Source organism: Eublepharis macularius, chromosome 12 (genome assembly GCF_028583425.1).
Source record: "Eublepharis macularius isolate TG4126 chromosome 12, MPM_Emac_v1.0, whole genome shotgun sequence".
In the NCBI taxonomy this organism is placed as follows: Eukaryota; Metazoa; Chordata; class Lepidosauria; order Squamata; family Eublepharidae; genus Eublepharis; species Eublepharis macularius.
The window spans coordinates 28735280-28751528 of NC_072801.1; the positions used below are offsets into that span (position 1 = coordinate 28735280).

Genomic DNA, 16249 nt, shown 5'->3' on the forward strand with positions numbered 1-16249 from the left:
TATTACCGCTGTATTGCCAATTAGGAGTGGAGTGGCTTGCCAAAGACTATGGAGCAAGTTTGTGGCAGGGGAGAGATTTGAACTGGGGATTGATAAACTTGAACCTCCCTCTTTTAGCTATGCAAGCTCTGATACTGCCTTCTGTGTATCAGCATCTGCTCCCCCTTCAATTAGTGTCGGAGGAGTTGCTTCTCCCCCTACTTAGTCCACAGTAAGCCCAACCCTGCAGCTAGACAAGTTGTCCCCAACTGTGCTGACTCGTGTGGGTGCTTTTGGAATTTGGATGAAGGGCAGCACAAAAAGGCTGCCATGGGGGAGGGGCAGAGTCAATCACACCAATTTCCCCTCTAAGCTGTGCAGTGTTGTGAACTAAAAATCTACTTTGTGAGCTGAAACAACTTTCATTAAAGTTTTGAGTGCACCTCCTTTTTTAAAAAAAAAATTATTTCAGTCTACAAACATAAAAACATACAAACTAATTTGTGTTGTTTCTCACTTAGAAGCAACAATTCAAGCAGTCGTTCAAACATGGATTCTAAATATCAAACTAAATTACTCTGCAGGTAAAATTATTAATACTTCTCCTTCCCAACTATTTGATATACAAATATAAATATATCTGAGAATATGTGCTAAGGTCTGCATCCCATCCTGGGCACATGTTAGCCTTCTCTGTTCCAACAAGATTGCAGCAGGTAGGTGGAGAGATTTACAGTATAATCTTGTACAAAGTTACTCCAGTCTAAACCTATTGATTTCTAGCCTCTGTAGAATCCAAAAACAAAAACCATGTAATATATTTTGATTACAATAAAAAGAAATTAACAATAAAACCTAGTTGTCCAAGACCATCTAGTCCCATTAGGTGAAAGGGCCACAAAAATCAGTATACTTCTGTATAAAAATGGATATGTTCATGCTGATTGCAAAAGGGTAGCTGTGTTAGTCTGTTGCTGCAAAATAAAGCAGACACCCCGTGGCACCTTAAAAACTAGCACATTTATTTCAGGATGAGCTTTTGAGTCAGTGCTGACTTCTTCAGATATGTATGGAAATCAGCCTGAGAATCATTCTCACATTTTGTTTTTCTACATAATGAATCTGCACTTGAAAGACTCATGACAGAATTCATCCTTGATCTTAATCCCCACCCCACACAACTTGCCCCATTAGAAGGATTCTAAGTTTGATTTCCACATCTGAAGAAGTGAGCAGTGACTCACAAAAGCTCATACTGAAATAAAAATTAGTCTTTAAGGCGCCACTCGACTTTTGCTTTACATTCATGCTGACTGGCTTTCTTGTGGTTTAGGTGCAATTTTGACTGTAGATTTCTCAGCTCAGGCAGTTAGCCATTACCGTATACAAATACCTGGAAATCTGACACCATACAACATTTGGAACAGTTGTGCTTTAGACAAGTATAAAACACATAAAAGCTGTCCAAACATAGCCTCTCTCTCAACTCTTTTCCATGTCACAAAGAAAATGTGGCTCATCTACCCCTTTCATTTTAGACAGAAGCTGAGAAATGGCAAACCTGGTGCTTTAGTAACTTTGTGCATGCAATTTCAATAGCCTGAAGTCTATTTGTCAGTTTTCTGGGGCAAATAAACAAGATCTGCACAGTGTTGCAGCTCGGAGGGATATGACATGCAAATACAGAATTTCAAGCTTTGATTTTTCTTTAGAATATTTATGTACCACCGGTACAGAAAGCTGCTTGAGGTGTCTCACAATCAGAAAACAACATAATTTTTAAGAAGTCAGGATGACAGGAGGAAACATTTCCAGAATGTCATCATTAGGACACTCTAAAACTGGGCGCATCAGCAGGTTGCAAGCCAGTTAACATGAACCGGATCAAAACTTAAACCTCTTGAATTGGCCAGTAACCACTGGTTTTAAACAAAGTGAAAGAGGAGACTTTGTGGCACCAAAAAAGTTTTGGTTTGGTATCAGGGCCAGTGTGCCCATTGAGGCCAGGTAGGTGGTAGCCTCAGGGTCAGACTGCGCCCCATTGCACGGCTCTGCTCTGTTCCCCAGCTAGAGAGCCAGTGGCAACTGGAGTCGCTCTCTGGCTCCATCCTGAGGGCTAAATCAGCGACAGCCGGGAAGGAAGAAGAGAAGCAGGATGAGGCTCCATCCCTGCTCCATCCTTATTGGACCCGCCTGCTGGTGCCAGCTGAGTGGGAGGGCGGGGCCACCTGAGAGTTAATACTTGTGAACTACAGCTGAGAATCTGTGAGCCGTTTCTCACGTGCTCACATTAGCGGAAACACTGATCACCCCAAAGCTTCTGTCATGACAAAATGTCTGTCACTGGTGCTAGAACTGGTACATTGCTTTGTGGAGGAGAAAGTGATGACCATTTCCAAGGAAATGCAAGACTTCAGAAACAAGAGGGCCCTGAGAAACACGCCTGCAAGTGCTGTGGTGCCCAGGGGCAGCACATTGGAGATCACGGACACAGATGCATTCCCATCCTGCCCCCATAGAGGGAACGTGTGATGTAATGGTTAAAATCTCAGACTACTTCAAACTTCTGCACAGCAGTGCAGCTCACTGGGTGACCCTTGACTACTCCCACTCCACTCCTACCTCACAGGGTGGTTGTGTGTGGGCAACCCATGCATGCTACCTTGCTCTTCTTGAAAGACAAATGATATAAAAAAAGTGATTGGTGTCATCTCAGGAAGGAACTTTTAACTGTGGGATTTGAGTTCCATTTTAGATATACGTTTGAGTAGGGCAGAGGGAGAGGTAAACACCAGGCAAACCTTCTCTTCTGGACACATGAAAAAAACCATCTCAGCAACACTGCTAGGAATGATCTTTTTTCAGGTTTTTTTTTAAGCAAAAGTTTTTCGGGGGGGAGGGGGGAATGGACTGTTCATGATTTGTTCAGGAATGGAAGGCAACTTTTTTTAAATGTAGGAAGGCACAGGATTAGAGCTGCTGAAACCTCCGTGTGGAATCAGCCCCTGTCTTTCAAGTGCGCATGCATACACACATGCAGCAGCACACTTTCCTACATCTATGCTCATCTCTACTCTAGCCTAGGTTCCTGTCTTCTCCTTGCTGGGTCTCCTGCAAACCTTCTGCTTTCCCAACCTCCCCCCCCCCTCCACACACACCTCTCCTTTCCTCCAAGAAATCTCTCCTAGCTATGGTCTGCCAACTCTCCAGCCCCCATTGCACTGCGGAGGAGGGGTGCTGTTGGGAGCTCAGCGCTGCAGTTGCAACAGTGGGAAAAGCAGAAGCTTATAAAAGGAAAGAAGCCCCCACCCCCGCTCTAGCAGAGCAGGCTGAGGGGTGTTTGTTTTGTGGCTAAGGCCAGGGAGGAAGTGGATGGAGAAGAGAAACTTCGTCTAGAGAAGCAGCAGCTACGGCACTGCTGCTTCTCTGCCTAGTTTTAAGCTAGGATGCGCGTCTCATGCCTCTGGTGTGAGCATTCCCCCCCCCAAAGCTTGATTGACAGGGGCAGTGCCAACACCGAGCAGCCGTCTTCCACCGCATTCCACCACTCTTCTCTTCTGACTCTCCTGCCCCACCCCATACCAGCATCCATCTCCCCCCAATTAACAGGAAAGTCCTCTTGGCTTTAAAAAGTATCTTTGCTACCCTCGTGGCAGCTGCTGCTGTCCAGAGTGTCTTCAAAGGCCCAAAACAAAAGGAGGCCTGTGATGTCTAACAGTGAGCTGACTTGTTGTAGCGTAAGCATTTGTTGTGGCATGTCGTCTAGATGGAGTCCACATCGTCAGAAGCATGAAGTGAAATTTCAGTCCATGGTTATACAGATGGAAAGAGACACACACACACATACACAGGCAGAGAGGGAAAGAAAGGTGCAGAGTGGGGTTAAAGCTGTATGCGGAGAATTTGCTCTCACAGTGTCATCCCCCTTCCATCCCCCTTCCGTCACCTTATATGGCTTCCCCTGCTTTGCTTTGATGTTATCAGAATCTGCTTTTTGGAAACTGTGGAGTCAGATTGGGGTTTCTTGCAGGGTAGACGGGAAGGTACAGATTTGCCCACACCCCTACCCAAACCCAGTGGCTGGTTCCTCCCCTTGCCTCCCCCCTGCCTCCTCATTCTTTCACACCCACCATTCTGCCCCCTTTGCCAGTGCTAGACATGTTGCCACTTTTAAAAAGAAGCTGGCAAATAAACTTTTCAGCACTGCAAGGGGTGGAATGGTGGGCTTGAGAAAACGGGGAAGAAAACCAGAGACTCTCCCAGGGCAGGTTGCCTTTTCATCATGCACAGTGGCAATCAACCCACAGTGGAGAATCCTGCCTGCATGGACACAGCCCAAGTGGTAAAATCTGTGATATTTCTGTTCCTAAAATATACAAGCTTTGCACAGTGCCCATTTGACTGGCTCACATTGGTGATAACAATGTCTATGTTAAGCTAATTGAACACATATAGGTAAGGAATCGTCTTTGTTCAAGGTCTATCTAATGCAATTAAATCTATTTATACTAAATTCCAGTTCAGCATTTGTATATCACAAAGACATAGCCCACAACAGCGTAGACTCAGCTTGCTGAACATGCTATGCTATGATCTGGGCACCTTTCACTGTTATAAGCATCTCTCCTGCCCCTGTTTTTGGATTTCACAAGCTGGAGGTAGTTATGGAATGGAGCCCAGAAATGTCATAGTGTAATTTTTTGGTTGTACCTATAAATGATAAAGGTGTATCTACCCCCCCCCCCCAAAGTAAATGCATCAAAAAGGCTTCTCAATAAATATATTCCATTTGTTTCCCTGGTGATTTGATTAGAAAGTTCAAAGAGGCCAGTGGAAAGTGGAGGGGGGAGCACAAAGGTGGATAGATGAAACTGACAGCTAAGCTTTCCAACCAGCACATCAAACAGATCTTGCAACAAAAAGAGATCTGGGAAAGTGACAAGAGTTGGGAGAGATGAAACTGACATGGAAGTCTTCCTGGGAAACTGACAGGAATGAAAATTAATATAATAATTTAAACCAATGGGAGTGATAAATAAAATGAAAACAAATGAAGCTTTTGAAATGAACATCCCCAAACAGATGTTGTGTGACTCTGGGCTCAGGAAGAGTAACAGTAGGCTTTACCTAGCCTAGCCTAACAAAGCTTCCACCATCACCACCAGCCACCTCCCAAGCTATGTGGGATATTTTTATTTTTTATTTATTTATATTCAATTTATATTCCGCCCTCCCCCCATCAGCAGGCTCATGGCGGATTACAACCAAGTTTAATCATATTTCATAGTATATACAATTTAAAACCAAAAAACATCTTAAATACATGGATTCAGGGCTTTTTTTCTGCAGGAACGTGGGGGAACGGAGTTCCGGAACCTCTCGAAAATGGTCAGATGGCTGGTGGCCCTGCCCTCTGATCTCCAGACAGAGGGGAGTTTAGATTGCCCTCCACGCCGCCGAGCAGCACGGAGGGCAATCTAAACTCCCCTCTGTCCGGAGATCAGGGGGCGGGGCCACCAGCCATGTGACCATTTTCTCCGAGGTCAACCCACTGAGTTCCACGACCTCTTTTCCACGAAAAAAGCCCTGCATGGTTATGGAGGTTTCACTAGTAGGGAGGGCATATCTGTACTCCCCCGGCTTGGGGCCTGAGCCAGTCTTTTGCAGGGAAAGACAATCTTTTCTGACGAATTTTTGTTCCTCAGTTTTTTCTTCTCCTTTTTATTAATCTCCTTTGCTGACATTCCTTGACTGAATATTTCTTTTTATTTGAGGCCACACTCCCGACACCAGCATCTATGACCCGGACAACAACCCAGATCTCTTTTACACGGTGGAAAGCGGTGAGAGCGGGGAAGAGGTCTGCTTGTGTTCCAGTACTGGAGAAGCCTATGAGAAAATCGGTACGGAGGGGATTCTTGGATTCCAGCATAGTGAGGAGTTGGTTGGGGTCTACTTTATTTTACTGCCAAGCTCTTTGGTCTTATCCTTTCCAAAGGGTGAGCACCTTTGCTGGTTTCCTGATTGGGGGGGGGATTGAAAAACCCCTCCTCCCAGTTTTTCCCCACTGACGTGCTTTCTGTTTGTGTGCCAGTCCCCATCTCATAGAATGTATTGATGGGGCTGAGTGGTACGGCTTGCCGCTTGAATTATATGTTGTCTGAACTTTTTGTTGCTAATGTGATTTTATTGCTGAATATATTCATATGATGTGATCTGCTCTGTGCCCAATTGTGGGGAGAGTGGACTATAAATCTAATAAATAAATGAATAATAAATAATAATTGCTTATTAAAGACACAATCTGGCAAAGCAAGTCTGCCCTATTTCACTTTGCTTTCTAAAAATGCCAGGTTATTACAGATGTAATTTACGTTGCTGTGGGCAAAGTAGGTGTAATGGTGATGGGTGCCTCTGGCACTGATTGAGTGAGGTGCTCTGACATCACAGAAGGGTCTTTGGCTGCTTTTTCCTGAGCTGCTTGGACTCCATGGAGAGACAAAGCAGGAGTTAGTAGAATCAGGGTTCTAGGAAAGGAGGCTGCAAGCTGTAGAGCAGGTGGAAGGGAGGTACTACGTAAAGAAGCTTGAGAGTCATCCAGGGAAACATGAAGAAGACCAAGGCCAGTCACTCTGGCATCTCTTGTGGTTTGGGGAAAGGGTCTGGATGGCCTGGCAGGGTGATATTCATCCCAAGGCAATGATGGGTCTACCCTTCAAATACTTGGCCTGAAGGGTTCATGCAAAGCTCGTCTTCAACCTGCAAAGGAAGCAGCGGGTGGGGAGGACACGAAGTGGCGAGCAAAGTTCCAAAATCATAGTTAGTGAGATTTTAAAAATACAATGCAACAGCATGGCACAAGGCATGTAGCACAACTCTAAGCTTTAAATCAAGGGCTTGACAGTGCAAAAAGCCCAGTTAATAGACTGTAAGGGTACCAGTAGGATAACTTAAACCTTCCCCTTTGCACTGTCTTGCTGACCAGAGCTGTTGCTAGCCCCTGTGGGGGTAAACTTACGGGTAGCTCATCTTCAACAGGGCAAATAGTGGCTCTCTGGGGCTGTTTCAGGACAGGGCAGGGCAGTGGGAAGGCTTACACCCCCTTTCTGAGTTCCAAGCACTCCCAGAACATGTCTGTCAACTGGAGCCAGAAACAGACTCTAGGAACAGTGTGGTGGATCCTACTCCTATCTTTCCACTCTACAGAGCAAATTTGTGTGTTTGCTTATTTATTTATGAAAATATTTATACCCCACCTTCCCTTTTGGCTCAAGTTTGGAGCTTTCTTCCAGTCTAAGGAAATATCTTCCAACTTAAGTGGCTTTTCCATTGGATCTTAACTGGCCGGCAGGTTCTTGGTCACCCAGGATGAGGCCATTCTCAGAACAGAATGGGGGATTTCAGAGAGGGACAAAAGCCCCTTCAGAGTTAGAAGTTTGGGGATCCATTCTTCAAGACCCTGGACTTCTGGTGTGAGGGTGACCTTCACCTGGCCCGTTTCTCTCTTGTTCTGTAGCTGAACTTGCAGAATATTTGCTGAAAGACCAACTGGAAGAACCAGTGGAAGACCTTTTTGGTAAGTTGCTTGCATATTGCGCGCCTGTTGCCTCCCCCTGGCTAGGAAGATTATATATTTGGGATCATTTGGAGAGGTAGAGAAGTACTGGCCTGCGAGGCCCTATGCAAGCCCTGTCATTCCTGCTATTCAATGAGGCTTACGCAGAAGAACGTTTTTGGGGATTATGCCCATTTTCATTGTTAGGGGAGGAATACCACTTCTATGTTCTGCCACCATTACCAAGGGGCAGACACCATCACCAAGCCAGCCAGGGCTTTTTTTCAGCTGGAACGCAGTGGAACGGAGTTCTGGAACCTTTTGAAAATTGTCACGTGGCTGGTGGCCCCGCCCCCTGATCGCTAGACAGAGGAGTTTAGCTTGCCCTCCGCACCATGGCACGGAGGGCAATCTAAACTCCCCTTTGTCTGGAGACCAGGGGGCGGGGCCACCAGCCATGTGACCATTTTTTCCGAGGGCAACCCACTGAGTTCCACCACCTCTTTTCCCAGAAAAAAAGCCCTGAAGCCAGCAGAATGTGACTCTCGTTCCTCCTGTCACTGCTGGCGTCTCCTTGGGAGCAGGGACTTGTCTTTCTTTGTGTGTATGGCTCTGAAATGCCACACACACAGTGCTGGCTCCATGTTCCCAATAATCCTGTGCACTGAAGCAGGGGTTGGTCATACCATCTCTCACACTCACAACTTTGTGCTGGAGAAGGCTGTGCCTTCAGCATGCCAAAGCTAGGCCCTGTTGCTCTGCTAGGAGAAGCCCAGCAACTCCTTGGCACCTTGGGGCTGTAATGCAGCGTCTTTGGAAGCCATTCCGCTGAGCCATGCATTCGTAACATTTGTTTTTCTGTCAAACAACACAACAGGAAGATTTGTTGATGCTGCAACCGAAGGTTGTTCAGAGCCAAAGACGCAAGGTAAGTAAGCCGACTTGTAACCCAACCCTCACAACTCCTCCCCCTCAAACACACAGAAGTTCCATCGAGCGTAAATTTCTACCCTGACATGAGCTCAAGCTATTCTGAATTTAGCCCACGCGCTGACAAAACAGAACTTTGAACAAATGTCTTCCTTTATTTGAAACCATTTCACCCTGCTGTCCACATTCCAAAGCAGTTTCTGGACCACGTGAGCCTGTGTTAGCTTTAGAGGCCCATTCCAGTTTATGAACCCAATACTCTTGAGGCTGGGGTCCCCATCAAGTCCAGTCACACTGGCATGATAGTAGTCAGGTTTCAGGGCCATTGTGGAGCCTCCTTATTAGAAGTAGGGTTGCCAACTGTGGCTTGGGAAATTCCTGGAAATGGCGGGGGGGGGCAGTGTCTGGGGAGAGCAGAAGTGATGTCACTCTAGGACTAACATTTCTCCTAAACTTTATTGTACACCATAAAGACCACCACCACAGAGCAGTTATTTCCTCTAGAGTTCTGATCTCTGTAGTCTAGAGATCGGTTGTTATCCTGGGAGAACTCTAGGCCACAACCAGAAGTTGATAACCCTAGTTAAGAGAGAGGCGAGTGTGACCCTGTAGTTTCCTCATGACCACTCAGCAGTGTTTGATACCACTGACCAAGGTTTTCTTGCTGAGCTGGGGTTGAGGAGGACTATTCTGCAGTGATTCCAGCCCTTCCTGCAGGGTATATCCCAAAAGATGGTGCCGGGAGACTGTTGCTCCTCTCCATGAGATGTGAACCAGGCAATTCCTCATAGGGTTGCCGGCCCAAAGCTGACAACCAGTGGGAGACTTACATTCTTGTTTGGGCCCTCACAAGCCATGCAGTGATGTAACTTTTGGTACAACCTGGAAGTAACAGTCCAGCATTACCTCAAAATTTTATGGTTTAACCATAGAGCTTCGGGCATTGCCCAGTGTGATGACATCATTTCCAGATTGTGCCAGAAGTGACATCATGGCATCAGTGCAAGGTGGATCACCACTACCACCCAGTTTCCCCCAGAATTTCCCACCTCCACTCAGCTGAGCTGTGGTGGGCAAAGTTGGTGGTAGATGTGGTTGTCAGCATTGAATTTTGCCTCCAGTACTATTCAATATTGGCATATGAAATAGCTGGGATATGCAGTCCAGGAAGCAAAGTCCATAACAGGAAGCAAAATCCATAACAAAGGCCCTTAGCAGAAAGGTCCTGTCTCTCTGTGGTTGCCACCAACCTTACATCTGAAGGGATGGAGCACAGAAAACAGCCCCATATGGGAGAGTACCCTGGCTTCTTTTTATAGCCAGCCTAGTCAGCCCCTCCAGTGGCACGGGTTGTTTTCAGCTCCAGAATCCTGGCCCACTTAGCCAATGTTCAGGTGCCAGCTCTAGACCCTGAATGACTGGACCTTCAAAACACAGAAAGAATTCCACCTGATGTCTGCAACCATAAACATCTGCAGATGCGGTGTCCTTTCATCTTGCTTTCTTCATGTTTGCAGACAGCTGTTCTGATGCTCCAGAAGCCAAACGCCAGAAGTAGGCCCTTGAGTGCCCATTTGAGCCTTCCAGAAGAACCATAGGAGGCTGTGGCTAGAGTGGGACAGGGTCACCTACCTCTCGGACTGGATGGATGCACAAACACACCTTGCTCAGAAAAGAATTCGCACCCCTCTTCATACAAGCATCAACGCCTTGTTGAAGACGGATGCTGGCTGAGGTCCAAACATCCTCCCATAGGACTTCTGTACACAGACAGTATTGCATTTAAAATGAGTTGCTGTCTAGTTTTTATTTTATTAATAATTCTTAGAATAATGCATATGCCTAAACAGATAGACCACTTAGAAAAATTCCTTAGGATACATTTCAATTAATATTTATTGATTTTCTTTAATTATACCCCACCTTTCTCCCCAGTGGAGATCTAAAGCTGCTTACATTGCTTTCCTCTCCTTGATTTTTATCCTCACAACAATCTTGTGAGGTGGGTTAGGCTGAGACTGTGTGACTGGCCCAAAGTCACCCAACAAGTTTCCATGGCAGAGGGGAGATTTTAACCTGGGTCTCCCAGATACTAACCCAGTGCTCTAACCACTGCACAACACTTCCTATTAAGCTATAGGAACCATATTTTAAAATTCTTGTCCATTGTCTTTTTGTATTGTGCTGTATATAATTAGTTCTTTTTTCCTGTAGCATACCCCCCGGGTCAGTGCTCCAGGAGTACCAGCACAGCGACGTTCCCCCTGGACATGTCTACAGCTGAGGCCATCTGTCTTCCCAACTTCCACGTGCAGTTTTCCGTGACCACCATAACGCCTGCTGGGAGACTTCCAAAGATATTCAGTACGAGAAATCATTGTTTGTTCAGCACCTCAAGCCTGATTAAGAGCTGCATGGTTTCTGCAGGGGGTGGGTGGATGGGTCTGTCCGTCCTTCTTAGCAAAAATACCCACCTTGTCTGGAGCAGGTTGTCCCGAGGAGCTGACCCCATAATTTGGGGCAGTTTGTGTGCAAACAGCGTCAATTCAAAATGTATACTGCACTTTTTCAAGAAGTTCCAAGGAAATTGGCCATCAGATTTATTTTTCTATGCCACCAAGGCTGCAAGATTAATCTTCACCAAGTTTGTTTTTTCACATCAGGGTACAAGCACTGTAGCTGGCCATATTTTTTTTTTAATTTTATTTATTTAAACACTTGTATGTCACCTTTCCAAAGCGGGACCCCCAAAGCGGGTATTGTGTAAAACAAAACAGGACTACTGTGGCACCTTAAAGACTAACAAAATCTGTTCCACCATAAGCTTTCAGAAGTCAGAGCTCACTTGATCAGGTAGATGATGGGGGGCGGGTCTCAGGTGGTAGAGGAGGAAAGTGCCGTCAAGTCATAGATGACTTACAGCAACCCTTTCTAGGGTATTCAAGGCAAGAGACTAATAGAGGTGCCTGCCTGCCCCTGCAGCCCTGGTCTTCTTTGGAGGTCTTCTATCCAATTACTAACCAAGGCCAACCCTATCCAAGATCTGAAAAGATTAGGCTTGCTTCAGCTATCCAGGTCTGGGTTCAAATCACTCTCTGGATATGAAAATAAGTACAGTCCTGCTGGGTCAGACCAGTGGTCTATCTAGTCCAACATCCTGTCTCATACAGTGACCAACCAGTTGCACTGGAGGGACTACAACAGGGCTTAGAGATTAAGGCCTTCCCCTGATGTTGCCTCCTGGCACTACAGTGAGAGCAGAACCACAAGTGACAAAAGGCACAGATTGGACACTTGTCAGCTTCCCTCAAGTTTTGATGGGAAATGTAGGCATCCTGGTCTCGCAGCTTCGCTCTCTGACTGCTGTCCAATGGACTTTTCAACTGTCACTTGTCCAACATTCCGCCAAGCTGTCTACATTTCCCATCAAAACTTGAGGGAAGCTGACAAGTGTCCAATCTGTGCCTTTTGTCACTTGTGGTTCTGCTCTGAGACAAAAGCTCATCACTGGGCAGGGCTTTTTTCCAACAGGAACACAGTGGAACGGAGTTCCGGAACCTCTTGAAAATGGTCACATGGTTGGTGGCCCCGCCCCCTGATCTCCAGACAGAGTGGGGTTTAGATTGCCCTCTGCGCCGCTCGGCAGCACGGAGGGCAATCTAAACCCCCCTCTGTCTAGAGATCAGGGGGCAGGGCCGCCAGCCATGTGACCATTTCCTCCGAGGGCAACCCGCTGAGAGCAGAACCACAAGTGACAAAAGGCACAGATTGGACACTTGTCTGCTTCCCCCAAGTTTTGATGGGAAATGTAGGCATCCTGGTCTCGCAGCTTCGCTCTCCGACTGCTGTCCAATGGACTTTTCAACTGTCACTTGTCCAACATTCCGCCAAGCTGCCTACATTTCCCATCAAAACTTGAGGGAAGCAGACAAGTGTCCAATCTGTGCCTTTTGTCACTTGTGGTTCTGCTCTCAGTTCCACCACCTCTTTCACCAGAAAAAAAGCCCTGGCACTGGGTATGGGGAACCTCCACCAGAGGAGCAAAGGAATGGACAGAAGGAAATCCACTTCAAGGCACATCTGCTTTAATGACTTATTTACAAACCTCAGGGATTCCCAACATATTTTAATTATTTATATTTGGAATATTTATATCTGGCCTTTTCATTTTTTAATACTTTATTTAAATGTGGTTGTAATATATCTGTGCAGCAGATAAACAAAAGAAGTAGTTTAACATTATAAACTGATAACTATTAATTGAACATTCCTATTATACAGTTAATTACTAATTGCTGATAAAAACAAAGAACTTTTAAGACATTTACAAAATTTTTATTGGATTAGAATATATAATCATTCAATACAAACATTCCCCCTTTGTAGATATCTACTTCTAACCCCCTCCCTTTCCTCCCCCCTTTTGTTTGACTTCCAAAAGTTTTCCAACCCTTTGTCTATCTTATTACTTACTTACTTATTACCTCATAAATTCTGTTAAACATACATTTAGACTCTCTTCTAAGCTTGTTATTTTTTTATAACACAGAGTTACCTTTAACCCCTCCTTTACTAAATCCTGTATTCTAAATAACACATTGCTAGCATGTATTACTAATCTTTATATTATCAGTATAACATTTTATCCATTTTCTATTCCCTTACTTAATCTCTTTATTCTCCCCCATATAAGTTAATCAATTTAACTTATATTCCGTATATTTCTTTAAACATTTCTTATTCTCAATCGGTTTTAATTATATGAAATATCTGTTATACTAAAAACTTAACTACATTAAAAATACCTGGCTCATATATATTCATAATATATATTCATAATAATACATCTATTATTTAATATTGTGAATAATAAAACAAAATTTTCATCTTAACCCTAATAATAGCTTAGAATTTAATAATTAAATCCCCCTTTCCTGGTAAAGCCGCTTCTCTCTTCTTTTATAAAGTCTCAGTAATTCTCAAACTGCCACAGTTTCCCTTCCACATCCCATTTTTTCTCCAAGTATTGCTTCAATTTCCCCCAATCCATATTAAACTGTCCTGGATCAAGGTCTCTCAGCTTCCTTGTCATTTTGTCCATCTCAGCCATGTACAGCAATTTGTAAATCCAATCTTCAATAGTTGGTACTTCTTGCAATTTCCACTTCTGCGTGTATAGAAGTCTAGCCGCTGTTGTCATATAGAATAACAATGTTCTGTGTTGTGCTGGAATATCTTCCATTCCCAAGTTCAGTAGCAGCAATTCTGGGTTTCTGTTAACTTGAAACTGTAAAATCTCGTTAATCACTTCTATTATTCCTCCCCAGTATTGCTTAGCTACCTCGCAAGTCCACCACATATGATACAAAGATCCTTCATGCTTTTTACATTTCCAGCATTTATTTGACATATTCGTATTTCCTAGCACAATTTTCTTTGGTGTCAGGTACCAACGATATATCATTTTATAAACGTTCTCTTTAATATTTGTACATGTCGTGATCTTCAAAGTCGTTTTCCACAGGTATTCCCACGCCTCCATTGTTATTTCTTTATGAAAATTTATCGCCCACTTCACCATTTGAACTTTAACTGTCTCATCTTCTGTGTACCATTTTAAAAGTACTTTATAGATCTTTGAAATTTCTTTTTTACCCTCTTGGAAGATTACCTCTTCTAATTCTGAATTCTCCATTCTTAGTCCTCCTTTCATACAGTCCAAATTATAAAGATCTCTTATCTGTCTATATTGAAACCATCCATAACTTGAGGACAGCTCCTCTTCCGTCTTTATTCTCAATTTAGAGGATTCCAATAACGTTATCTCCTTGTATGTTAAACACTGTTGTTCATTTTCGACAGTTCTTGGGTCTATTACCTCGAACGGAACCACCCACAGGGGAATTCCGTCCTTCAGGTAATTTTTATACTTCTTCCAGACAGTAAAAAGGCTTCTCCGAATATAATGGTGTAAGAACATAGAGTCAGCTTTTACTTTATCATACCACAGGTATGCATGCCATCTGAATATTTTTTTGTATCCCTCCAGAGCCAATAGCTTGCAATCCTTCAACATCATCCACTCTTTTATCCAAGTCAGGCAGATTGCTTCATAATATAGTCTTAAATTGGGCAGCTGCATTCCACCTCTCTCTTTAGCATCCTGTAGTACTATCATTTTCACTCGAGGCTTCTTGCCTGCCCACACAAAGTCCAATATTTTCCTTTGCCATTTTTCAAATTGTTTAGAGTCACGAATAATCGGAATTGTTTGTAGCAGGAACATAACTCTCGGCAATACATTCATCTTTACTGCTGCAATTCTTCCCAACCACAACAAATTCAACCTATTCCATTTAATCAAATCTTGCTCTATTTGAGTCCACAGTTTCTCATAATTATTCTTGAATAGGTCTATATTCTTCGCGGTCAGTTCGACTCCTAAGTATTTTACCTTATTCGTTACTTCACAATCTGTTATTTCCTCTAGTTCCTGCTGTTTCTGTTTAGTCATATTCTTACATAATATCTTTGACTTCTTTTTATTTACATAAAATCCAGCCAAATCTCCGAATTCCCTAATTTTCTCCATTACTTTTGGCATATTCTCAATAGGATCATCCACAATTAACATTATATCGTCCGCTAATGCTCTGATCTTGTAAGAAAATTCTCTTATTTTTATTCCTCGGATTGCATCATCCTCTCGAATTTGAATCATCAATATTTCCAAAACTAAAATAAACAACAATGGAGACAGCGGGCAACCCTGTCTATTTACCTATTGTCTATTTACCTATTGTCAATTTCTTAGTCACATCTTCATTCACCACAATTGCTGCACTCTGGTCTCTATAGATTTCTTTCACTGCACGAATGAACTTTTCTCCCATTTGCAGCTTCTCCATTGTGGCAAACATAAAGTCCCAGTTCAAATTATCAAATGCTTTCTCAGCGTCCACGAAGAAGAAACCAACTTCTCTATCACAACGTTTATCATAATATTCAATAGCATTTATAACTGTCCTTAAGTTGTCCTTAATTTGTCTGTTTGGCAGAAATCCAGCTTGCTCCTCTGCAATAAATTCAGACATCCATCCCTTTATTCTCTCAGCCAAAATCTTCGCAAAGATTTTGTAGTCATTATTCAGCAACGAAATTGGTCTATAGTTTTTGACACTAGTCAAGTCTTGTCCCTCTTTAGGAATCAGTGATATATTAGCTTCGCTCCAAGTAGCTTGAGTCCTTTGATCTCGCATGACTCCATTGATCACCTCTTTCAGAAAGGGCGCCAGCTCGTTTGCCAGTACTTTATAAAATTTAGCTGTTAGTCCATCCGGACCTGGCGCCTTTCCTAATTTTGTCGACCGTATTGCCTCTTTTATTTCTTCTTCCGTCACTTCTCTATTCAATTTATCTCTCCATCCTTCAGAAATTGCAGGGAGCTTCATCTTTCCCAAATAGCTCATTATTAAATCTTTATTAACTTCTTTTTTTTGGTACAACTTTGCGTAAAATTTAAAAAAGGCTGTACTAATGGCTGTCTGTTCCAAATGTATTTTGTTCTTCTCACAAATTTTGTTTATGGTTCTTTTCTCCTTTCTTTTTTTTAATTGCCATGCCAGATATTTCCCAGGTTTATTTGCACCCTCAAACGACTTTTGGTTCATTCTCTTAAGATTCCATTCCATTTCTTTATTATTCATTGCCGTCAACTGTTCTTGAAGGATTTTAATATCCTGGTATAACTTCTTTTTCCCTGGTCTCTTCTTTAATTGAGTCTCT

The 16249-nt window shown here is 43.6% G+C and overlaps 1 protein-coding gene across 1 annotated transcript in view; it reads left to right on the forward strand.

Annotated features, from left to right (window-relative positions):
* CIITA (class II major histocompatibility complex transactivator) overlaps positions 1–16249 on the forward strand; it is a 58268-nt gene that overhangs the window by 18290 nt on the left and 23729 nt on the right. Inside the window, exons 3-6 of the mRNA XM_054993684.1 lie at positions 5754–5882; positions 7496–7555; positions 8412–8462; positions 10679–10828. Coding sequence (XP_054849659.1) covers positions 5754–5882; positions 7496–7555; positions 8412–8462; positions 10679–10828 — 390 coding nt within the window. The remainder of the gene's footprint in view (positions 1–5753; positions 5883–7495; positions 7556–8411; positions 8463–10678; positions 10829–16249) is intronic.